The following is a 12,007-nucleotide window of genomic DNA, read 5'->3' on the forward strand; positions in this document are numbered from 1 at the left end:
CCTAAAAAATGTGTATCCCTCTATGTTACACTCATCCCCATCTTTGTTATTTAGCCAGGTTTCCGTTATTGCTATAATATCATAATTATGCTCTGCTACATACAACTCCAACTCACTTACCTTATTTTTGATACTTCTAGCATTAAGGCAAGCTGTTTTTAATGTGTTAATCCTTCTACATTTACATGTTTGCTTAGAATTTACATTACTATGCATTTTTATTTCTACACTATTGTTTGTTCTTCCATGTATAGATCTAAATCTGTGCTGTCCTAACCTGCCTGCCCCACTCCCCATTCCCTAGTTTAAACAATCCTAAACTAGCCTACACATACGCCTTCCCAATACATTGGTGCCCCTCCAGCTCAGATGTAACCCGTCACAGCAGAACAGGTCCCATCTGTTCCAAAAGGAGTCCAATGCCCCATAAACCTATACCCTTCTACCCTGCACCAAGATTTGACATGTGTTTCTAACAGCCAAAACTATGTCATTGTTTAGTACCTCCCAGGAAAATGTTGATTGCTTTGTGACTACAAGAGCTGGTCAGCAGCATCTGAATTCTGATGGCAGGCCTGGAGTAACTGGTGCTTACCAAATTGGGAATAAAAACTTTTTGTGTACCTAGCAACATGCTAGGAGAAATGGTGTTTCACTTTATGGCACATAGTCCACATTTCTGCAAGCGGTCCAAATGATCTCATCATTTGAGGATAGTGCTCAAGAAAATAACATAAAAATCCTTCACGGAGAAACATATGCTCAGATATTTTCCAATAAAGCAAGCTGCACAGTATACTTTTAGGACCAATAATAACACCCATGATGAAAAAGGGACTTTATGCCCTACCAAAAATTGTAATTTTCATGTGTGTTGCTTCCAATAAGTTTGCATTCAGAAAATTTGAATGACCCAATTGATTAACAGTCAATTAATTATATTCATCAACTTGAATGGAAATTGTCTAATGGATTAATTTAGTTCATCATAAAGTACTTGTTCTTTATAAGATGGTTTAAGCACAACACTGACACAAAAGGTACAATGCCTTGAAATACAGTAAGTCATGCAGAACATTGGGTGTTAACCTGACGCAGAATGAAAGAAATTTAGTTTTTCAGTTAAAGGACTCAGGCCTTTTGCTCCAAACCAATGAGTAAAGCTAGAACTTTTTAAAATTAGTTTTTACATGCATTGAATATTTTTTCTTAGATCACCAAAATGAACATGTTCTGATGTCTTTTAAGTGGAAAGGTGACCAAGACATAACCTATATCCATATTCTCCTGAAAGATTATTAATATTGAATGTCCACCACGACTGTCAGCACTAACACAGAAGCTAGTTCCTTGTACGTTTTGACCAAATTGATAGAAAAAGTCACCTTCTTCCTTCAAAATAGCTAGGTCATTCAAAGTGCTTCCAGGATTTAATTCTAGCCACACTTCCCGACATGAAGTGCTCTGTAAAAATGGGCTAAATTTATAGATGTTAGTTCAGACCGTAATTCTGCTGGTATGACAGCAAGCACCCAATAAACAGTAATAACTTGGCACTTTCTTCTAAATGTACCTAAAGGATTACATGCCTCAAAGTCATCAACATAAAGTATAGTAATGATGTTGTGTTCATCTTATGTGAAAAAAATGTTTTCTTAGAAATATAAACTATCACAATATATTCTGTATTGTACAACTTTGGCTGTGTCTTTCTTTATGAAATGCATTCATAGGCATGTCGTATTTACTCAAAACCCATGATAAAGACTAAAGCAGGGGTACATAGTGAAAATAAATATTTCTTTCTATTCTCATTAACAAATATACGTATTTAATTGACTCTTCTCCTATATTTTGTTGAAAACGGACCATCTTTTTTCATATACATGTTTAAAGTACTAGATGGACACAATTCTTTTGCCAATTTTTCAAACTGTATCAACAATACCTTTTATAACAGGAAACAAGGCAGAACAGGTATATGAAATTCAGTTACTCAACTAGTTCATCTATACATTTCTGGGAAAAACTATATTTGACTTCCAATTTCAACAAAAAAGAACCTATTTTCTTTATCAACTAAAAAGGTTTCCCCATAAGTATATAATTTTCAACATAATACAGCACTAGTTCATGTTCCACTGTGTTAGCAGACTCATGATACCTTCTAAGAACTACATCCTTGAAATCATTAGTAATGAATGGATTATGTTTTCTAATCATGTGTGAGGCAAAAGTTCACTAAACATTTACCATAAAATAACATTCCCTAAACATACACAAAGGAATTTCCTGATTCTTCAGATGTTGCCCAACATGAAGAAAATACTCTGACTCAGAAGAGGAACTGCTTTCATTACAGACTAACATGTGAAATTTACAACTTCTACTGCATGCAATGAGTCTTAAAGGAACATTGGCAATATAAACAAGGCTGCGCATTGCTCCTGTAAAGTTGCTTTGAAGAAGATGATAGTGCTTAAGCAGATCTGCCTTTGAAGAACCAGAGTAATTTCAGCATTTACAATACCATCTCATTACACAGTTATAAAAACATAAATAAAGAGGTGTTATTATTAAAACTAAATATGTAATATTAAACATGAATCAGTGTCAAATGTAACTAAAAATACTTTCATAATTAAAAAATAAAACTCAAAAAATCTTTTTCATGTATTATGCATGACTATATAATTTGTTGGGGTAAAAAAAAGAAAAAATCAAACAAATAAATAGCAAAGGAGCAAAAGATGGAAAACCAAGAGTTCTATCGAAGGAATAGAGCAGCCACAATTTGTCGGGTTATCCAGCAATTTAGGATAATGCAGGTATTTACATGTTGGCTTTTATGTCGTCACGACTGTGACACAACCACCAAATAGCGCTCTGGTAATGTGTCACGATGACAGTACAACAAAAGTGTGGCACCTGTGGCAAAAAAGGTAGTGTCATAATAAAATTGAAGTAATTTGTTATGTTACATATCCATCAGATTGAGATTTTAACACCAGCACTGGTATGGCTATAGGTAAAAAAAAACCCAGAACAAGTTTATTGAAAGAGAGATGCAATTTTAAAAAGAGCCGTAACAATAGTCATTAACACTCAGTGTGTCATAACACTTATTTTGAGTGATGCCTGCATAGCCTATCACAATATGTGTACACAAATTGCAGGTTAACGAAAAGTAGTTATTAAAATAGAGTAATAATAGCAAAATATAAATGAATAATAGCAACATCTGGAAGCACTAGTACAAATACAAAACATTAAAAAGCTTTACACCAGTCAAATAATAAACAATTTATTCTATAAGGACATTAAAGATGAAAAGCAGCATGAAAGTAAGCACCTATGTGAGGGAGAGAGTGCCTGTCTTAAGACAGCATTTCTTCATTTAGACGTTCGGCTGGTGCACAGACAGTGTCTCTGAAGTCCAGATAAATGGAGTTTATCCAGCCTTGGTCCTTCATGTCACTTTTCCCATTTGGGGTTCCAGACCCCATAATGTTATGCACAGACAACTGGCTAACTACTCTGATGACAGATGACTTAACCCAGAAGCTTTAATCATAGAAATGCCTGCAAAATGCCTTATCTTGTCCAAAGTATTTGTTCTGTACCCAGCGTCTCAGAGATGGAGGCCTCGTACAGACCCCTGATTTACAATACTACCATTCACTCTAACCTAACATTATGCATAGACTCAAACAAAATACATTTAATTATAAATCAAAATATAAAGTAGAGTGCCACTGCTCTTTCACTGTGTATACAACATCTGTGAATAAACATTTCTTTTTGTAGGAACATCTTTTACAGTTTAATATTATTTCACAGAAACGTGTGTGAATTGAGAAAAATGGTTTACTGTAGCTTTTAAGCAAAATGTCTGCTGTACAACATAGTGAATAGTCACTCTGACACACAAAGTATTGTTTAATGTTTTGCTATATAGTAGTAGGTGACATATTTATGAACCTAAACTGCTACAGAAACAAGTACTGAAGTCTAAATCTAAATCTAAACACAGATTGGTTTTACGAAAATCTGATTTCTTTTTTAAGGAATGAACAAATGGAAATAAACAAGCAGTATTAGCTTATCTGTTTGGTTTTAAAATGCAGATTCCTGTAAAGTCTAAAAATACTTCAAATGTTTTACTCACCTTTGTGATTGCTTCTCTGGAAGTTTAATGTTTGTAACAAACTAATTTTTAGTCATGTTTATAAAAAAAGGTTGAAGAAAATATGATTTTATGTCCAGGCAATTTTGTTTCAAATTAGATTTGGGATATGGCAAAGATATATTGAACACCGTTGTCTAAATTTAAACATACAGCTGTTGAAATTTAAGTGACATTTGTAAGCTAAAGTTTCACAAAAGGCATGTTAATGCATTATGTGATTCTATAAATTAATGTTCTCTAGTCATCATTTATCTTTTTATGACAAATTAAAACCATAAACATTTCAAAAACTGAGAAAAGAGCATGGTAAGCTGTCATTTTGATACTGCAATAAAACATTTGTCTGTATGCCAACTAACATTGGTGTGCTTATCATCAGGAAAGATTTAATTTGGGTTTTGGCCATTTCCTGTTAAGACATAATGATACTGTCACCTTGAAACTTCTTAAGCAGCTTGAAACATCAGTTGATTACAGCAGATTATGTTTAGACTGGGAAATGAGTCAGAGGTGTTAAGGTGTTATTGAGGTGGACACCTGCCCAAAAACACCCATGTAAAATGTATTAAGGTTTTCTATTGTTTGAGTTTTTGCATTAATTGCTTGCACTAATGCGCAGTAAACCTTCAGTTTGTATTATCTTAATTACATTGGTGGTCACCCAACCCCGGTCATAAGACAATAATGTTGGCTGCTGTTTATTGGTTCAGTCTGTGTTCTTGTCTTATTTTACTTTTTTGGATGGCTCGTTCTTCCCCTTGTGTAATCTCTTTAATTTCTAATTTTCTGTCTGCTTCTGAAACTGTTATTAGATATCAAGCACTTTGAGCTGCATGATTTGTATGAAAATGTGCTATATAAATAAATGTTGTTTTTGTTGTAGATACAATTTAATCTTAATATTTCTTTTAATTTTCAGTTCACTCCTCTTGCTCAGACAAACTACAGATGGGGATACTTTTTGCTTAACACAATATTTACTAATATCCAGAATTAAAATACTATGAATGAATGCAGCAAGGACACTTCATTTGCTTAATTATGATGCTTTTCATTAACAGCAAGAATTGGCTGGTCATTAGAAAACTTTTTGCACTGAAAAAGAGCAACCACATTGTGTTCCCATCATCAGAGCTAAGGACCACTGTAATACCCTCTTGCTACCAGCATCGTAGTATTTTCAGAATCTGACTAATGGCTTTTCCTGTAATTTCAGAAGAGACCTTTGCAGCATTTTGCAAGTTATTTTTGAAAGGTTCTATGTACAGAAAAGTGCTATTTTCCTTTGAGGTTATATTTAGACATTTGTGAAAATATATAACACATTTAAAATATTCACATGCTGCTTAACTATTTTTGGCTAGAGTGTCTGCTAGACCCTCCATTTATAGAGCACCATTCAACAAAGAACACCATTCTGACACTACAATTACACATACTGTACATAGTAACGCTGTTTTACATGTTCATGTGCAGTTTGAGTACAGATGGTTTATATGACTTTCTCAGGGTGATGTGATAGATGGGACACTGACCCAGAAACTTTGGGGTTTAAAATAAAAAAAACACACTTTTTGTAATAACGCACAAAAGTGACAATAAGATCATAAAGAATCATTTCCATAATTAAGTATTTTAAGAAAAAGGAAAATTTGATAATGTTCTTTTGCAATAGCTGTCAAAATCAACTTCATTGTTAAGTACCAAAAAACTAAGTTTCCATTCCTGTTACACTAGCAAGAAAAAGTATGTGAACCCTTTGGAAACAACCTTCTTTATGTGTACATTTGACTTAAAATACGATCTGATCTTCATCTAATTTAGAATAAACTTAATCCATTTTAGCTAATAAGACACATATGTATCTTTGTATTGTTCTTGTACATACTGAATACATCATTTAAACATTCACAATGAAGGATGGAAAAATACACCTTTGTGCAAATTAATTGAAATAAACTCTGAAAACATCAAAAATCAGTTTTGCTCAATTTTTTATTATGAATAATATTCATATACTCACATCTGTACATGATATGACCTCTTTGACTCCTGAGATGTGATGTGATTTGGCATGGAATCCACCAATTGTGAACATTTTTGGAGGGTTTTGGGGACTCTGTACCAATCTCGAATTCTCCATGGTTGTGCAGTCCATTCCACAAAGTCGTTGCTTAGAAATAGACCGCATATTTTCAAATGGGTTCAGATCAGGAGAGTTTCCAGGCCACTCCAGTATGATGATTTCAGTTGCTTCCCTGTGTGACATGGAACCAGATGTTGATGAAATTACACAAATTAAGTCTGCATGTATCTGCCTGTCATGTAATCTTATATACAAGTGACTATGCATGGAAGTGTGTATGTGTCTGTCTGGCCTGGAAGTGAGAGGTGAAGTCGGGGTAAGGGCTCCACCTCCGAGGAAACAGAAAACTCGCTTAACTGCTAATAACACAAGCAGGGCCAACACATTAGCAAAACGAAACCTCAGAAGAAAGACAAAGTCACTTAGGGGCTAACATCGGCAAAACAGTATCCCTTTACTTTTCCTCCCTCCACTAATACACAAGCGAGGCGAGCAATTTGGCAAAATGAATCCTTCTATTAGAGAGATGTCCAGAGTAGTTCCTTTCAATTACCTGACATCTCTACATTTCTAATTTTTCTGATGATTTCAATAGTTTCTAAGACCCCGGGCATTTTACAGCATGGGCTTACGCAGCTAGTAATTAAATAAAGACACAAAAAAATCACCTGACTTATTTTCTGTTATGTGTAGATATTTTCTTGAACCGCTGTGTGTGCTCTGACAGTACTGTCCCCACTATGCTAATTGCAATCCTAAAGATGCATCAGAGACACACAAGACATTTGAAGCTACAGTATATGGCACATGGAGAATGCATGTCCTCAAATTCTACTGAAGGAATCTAGAAAAAGGAAAGGGTGGTTGCTAGGTAACAGCTGCAGAGGCTGGGGGTCTGGCAACTTCTCATGTAATGAGATTTTCCTGTGGAAAAATGCAGTAATGAACATGATATAGGGATGTGGTGTGTCATTTTGGGGAAAGTAAGCAGCACATCACACTAAAAAAAAATCAGTGTTTCTTTGCATAAATAGAATTGCATTTACTAGTATAAAACCGATTACATGCATTATTCATAAAAAACACAAGCAAACAGTGTAAATTAGGCTTTAGGGAGTATTCCCTGTTTTCTACCCCCAAATAAATCTGTTTAGTTAGTTTCAGCTTTTGTGATTGCAAAGTTGCCTACAACATGAATTTTACTTTCAGTTATTGCAAAACTGTATGCAAGTCTTAACTTAGTTGTTTTGCTTATCACTATTTATAAATATTTAGCACACGTGGTGAGAGGTGGACGAATAGCATGAAACACAACTAAGATTTCTTGCAGGGACCTATGGATACACACAAGCCTGCAGGCAGCGAGGAGCAGAGTGTGTGGATCTGAAAGACAACACAAGAGTTTTGAACTGCTTCCTAGCGGCACTTCCAAGGACAGAGCACAAGAGTAATGTGGGTGCTGTGAGCGGCCGAGCACACCAGTCAGGCTGTAACATTTTGGATTAGCTGAGAGAGTTGTCCACCTTAAGAGAGAACAAGTTAAATGGAATACTGTATGAAGTGAGGAAGATACAGAACTTGCAAATATTTTAAAGAAATAAGAGACAGAATGGATCAAAGAAGAAGTTAACATTTATACCTTCAGGATCATAAATTGTAAGGCTTCAGCATCCTACTTACTGCCGCACACTTACCACCCTTGCTTTAATTAGACAAGCTTCTCTCCAGATCAGACTCTATTAGGAAATTCCCTTATGTACCTACCCAAGATTTTCTGTTTTTTCTTATTTTGTCAATATATTCATTATACTTATTTATATATTTATATTTATATGAATTAAAAATCTGCAGTGGGCTGGCGCCCTGCCCGCGGTTTGTTTCCTGCCTTGCACCCTTTGTTGGCATGACCCTGTAGTTAGGATATAGTGGGTTAGATAATGGATGGATGGATGAATTAAAAATATGCATTTTACAACTACTCATTGATAAGAAGTACAGACCCCATTTTATCTAAAGAAAAATCAATCACCATTTGAATTTCTATGTCTTTCATATTTTCCTATTTAAAGAATTTGTGTGGGCTTATATTATACAGATTATAGAAATGATATACTAAATATGTGCTTCTTTTTCAGAATCAGACCCCAAAGATGAGATACCAGTGAAATGGATTGTCCTCTGCATTTTTATTGCATGTTTTCTGATAACATTTGTTTTTCTCATTTTGTTCTTAACAAGGAGATCATATTGCTGACTGTAGGTAAGAAATACTACCTATACTACTTTAGTGGTTATAAACTAAAATGTACTTGTATTGTGTTTTTTATCACAGTTTCAAAGAAAGCTTCATGTCAATGTCATTCAGTTGTACACAAACCAAAGAAAAGTTATTTCTGGTCAAATTAGTCCAGTGCAGGTTTTGAGCTTTTGTGATTACTGAAAGGGTAGTTCACTTAGCTTGGGTGTGGAAGACTTAATTACACAAAGGAAAAATGTGTGCACCAGTAACTTATAAAACACTAAACATTGTTTTACAATTATAAAAAATTAAGCCAAGAGATAAGCAATGATATCCATTTGTTACAATCAGATCACACACACCCCGAATCCTTAAATATTACATGTAAGCAGTATTAAGTTCCAATGTTGCACTTTTAAAACTTAACAATATTCATCAGAACCACAATCCTACTGTAGAATTCAAAATGTTTATTGCAGTAGGAATAAAACAGTCCCTAAATTTATTGTTTTTGAGTCTTGTAAATATACGTCATTTTGCATCTTGATGGCAACAAATAAGACATTGAAAACATATAGTTTGTATGTGGGACGTTCAAAAAGTTTCCGCACTTTTATATTTCGTTGGAAACGGTGAAGGTGGGAGGAGTAGTAATTGGGCATTAAAAACTTGGTACAACGCTGGGAAAATTGCATCGCAAACAAAGGTGACTATGTAGAAAAGTGATGTCATTTGTTTTTGAAATTTATCCTAAAATGTAATTTACTTGTTAAGATATCTGAAACTCGCTTTGAGATATCTTAAAATAATTTCCTGCACATTTTAAGATATCTTCAATACATTTTGAGATATCTCAAATGCATTTCAAGATATCTCAAATACATTTTCAAATATCTCAAAATAATTGTGTCTGTATTTCAAGATATCTCAAATGAATTTTCAGATATCTTAAATTGACCTTTCATGCATTTTAAGATATCTGAAATGCATTTCAAGATATCTCAAAATAATTTCCTGTAAAACTGCGTATTATTTCAATGGGACTTCTTGTTTATTATAAGATATCTTAAAATGTATTTGAGATATCTTGAAATGAGCAGGAAGTGATGCTGAGATATCTGAAAATGTATTTGAGATATCTGAAAATGGACAGGAAGCTGTTTTGAGATATCTGGAAATGTATTTCAGATATCTTAAATTGTATTGTAGATATCTGAAAATGGTATTGAGATATCTTGAAATAATTGAGTGTCCTTTTAAAGATATCTTAAAATGCATTTTAGATATCTTGAAATACAATTGGAGATATCTTGAAATACATTGTTAGATATCTGAAATGGAGCAGAGACCCATTTTAAGATATCATGAAATTAATTTGAGATATCTAAAAATGTATTTTAGATATCTCAAACAACAGTGAATTTTAAGTTTTCTTAAATGTTTTTTGAGATATCCTAAAATGACTTCCCAATCATTTTAAGATATCTCAGATTTATTTTGAGATATCTGAAATGCATTTTCAGATATCTCAACATAACTTCCTGCACATTTTAAGATATCACAAATACATTTCAAGATATCTTAAAATATCTTCCTGTGCATTTCAAGATATCTCAAATTCATTTTGAGATATCTCGAAATAGACAGGAAGTCCCATTGAAAGAATAGGAAATGTTACAGGAAGTGATTTCGAGATATCTCAAAATGAATTTGAGATATCTTGAAATGCACAGGAAGATATTTTAAGATATCTTGAAATGTATTTGTGATATCTCAAAATGCACAGGAACCTATTTCAAGATATCTCGAATTGCATTTAAGATATCTTAAAATGCATTTCAGATATTTCCAAATTTACAGCATATCATTTCAAGATATCTTGAAATCTATTTAAGATATCATAAAATGCTTTTTAGATATCTTAAAATAGATGCATTTTTAGATATCTGTAATTCAATTTGAGATATCTAAAATGCATTTCCAGATATCTCAAAATCCATTTTGAGATATCTGTAAATGTTAATTCGGCTTGCCATACTCTCAGGATTACATAATTTTTTCAGGTTTTGATCAACATAAATTTAGCCCGTGTCAGTCCAAGATTATTGTCTTATCCTGACTTGGAAGTAATTGAATTTGTTTCGTCTTCTAATAAAAAGGCGACAGTGAGCACACAGTATATTGAGACAGCAGCCATTCAGTGTCTCTCATATTTTTTCTTAAACGTGATAATCATCTGGCAGTCACCTCTCTGTCATCAAACCTGCTCTAGATTTAAAAGCCTTATTTCCTATGGTTTTCGTTTAATGTGCAAGTGATCTCTTTATTTATTGATTTGTTTATTTATGCATTCTTTTTACTTTCTTTTTCAGGATGGATTACAATAGATTCTGGGCTCCAAGGATGCCTTACTTGTATTTTTTTTACTTTTTCACTAATGTCAAATGAACACTAAAACTTTAAAAATTGTGTGTAACGGGGCAAAACAAGCTGCATTGTTTAAGTGTATGTTCTATTAAAACTCATTAAAATACAAAAACATAGTTTTGGAGCTTATTAATTTTTTTTTTTGTTTTCTTAATCTTGTTAATTTAATTCTGGAGGAGTGGCAGATTGCTCACAACCTTTCTAGTCAAGATCACAAATAAAGCAAGAATCAACCTTGGACAAAGCACCAGACCCTAATAGTGCCCACACCCACTCATGCTGGCTCAAGTTACAGTAATTAATCAATCTAAACTCTGTGTTTTGAGACACATTCTCTTTAGTAATTGTAGTGCTGTCTTTGGGGCTCAGGAACTCACCAGATTCTCACTTAAGCGAGACCCTACATATTTTTTGTCTTCTTAGAGTTCTTGGAATTCCCCCTTAATAAATTTTTTAACATTCAGTTTATAGGACCTTCGACAGTGGCCAAATACTTACTTCAAAAGTGAAATTTCAAAGTCTGTACTCTTTTGCACTATATAGTCACGCACAAAGTTGCAGAGGGCATGGGAAAAAGCTCAGCATCCAAAGTAAGGAAGTCATCACCACAAATGGGGAAAGAGCCTTTTCATGAGCACAATGAGTTCCATCTATTGCAAACAACGTTCTTCACTATCAACAGCAATGGCAGTGCAAATGTACATCATCTACTAATTCTCACATGATCAACTAATACAAACCACTTAAAGTTCTGAAAGGACTTCATTGAAATGTGTTCTTGAGATTAAAGGAGAAAGAATCTATGAATTTTCTGTGAGAGAACATTGCCACCCAAACAGAACGATCTGGGCTGAATATCAGTGAGATAAAAACAAAGTCCAAAGAAATACAGTATGTGGGATGATGAGGAATGTAAGTAGAACAAATAAATGAAAGAATGAAAGTGAGAGACAACAAAAGAGTAAGCAAACAGTCAGGGCCAATGCCAGAACATGTAAAATAAATGTATATGGGCATTCAAGTATTGAGATGGCTGCTGGGATCCAAAACCAGTCCAATGGAATGA

General features: G+C 33.8%; 1 protein-coding gene across 1 annotated transcript in view; it reads left to right on the forward strand.

The window, feature by feature from the left end:
* LOC120522892 overlaps positions 1-11,009 on the forward strand; it is a 57,428-nt gene extending 46,419 nt beyond the window's left edge. Inside the window, exons 4-5 of the mRNA XM_039743656.1 lie at positions 8,411-8,535; positions 10,887-11,009. Coding sequence (XP_039599590.1) covers positions 8,411-8,529 — 119 coding nt within the window. The 3' untranslated portion in view covers positions 8,530-8,535; positions 10,887-11,009. The remainder of the gene's footprint in view (positions 1-8,410; positions 8,536-10,886) is intronic.
* The last annotated feature ends 998 nt before the right edge of the window (positions 11,010-12,007 follow it).

Source organism: Polypterus senegalus, chromosome 2 (assembly GCF_016835505.1).
Source record: "Polypterus senegalus isolate Bchr_013 chromosome 2, ASM1683550v1, whole genome shotgun sequence".
Lineage (NCBI taxonomy): Eukaryota > Metazoa > Chordata > Cladistia > Polypteriformes > Polypteridae > Polypterus > Polypterus senegalus.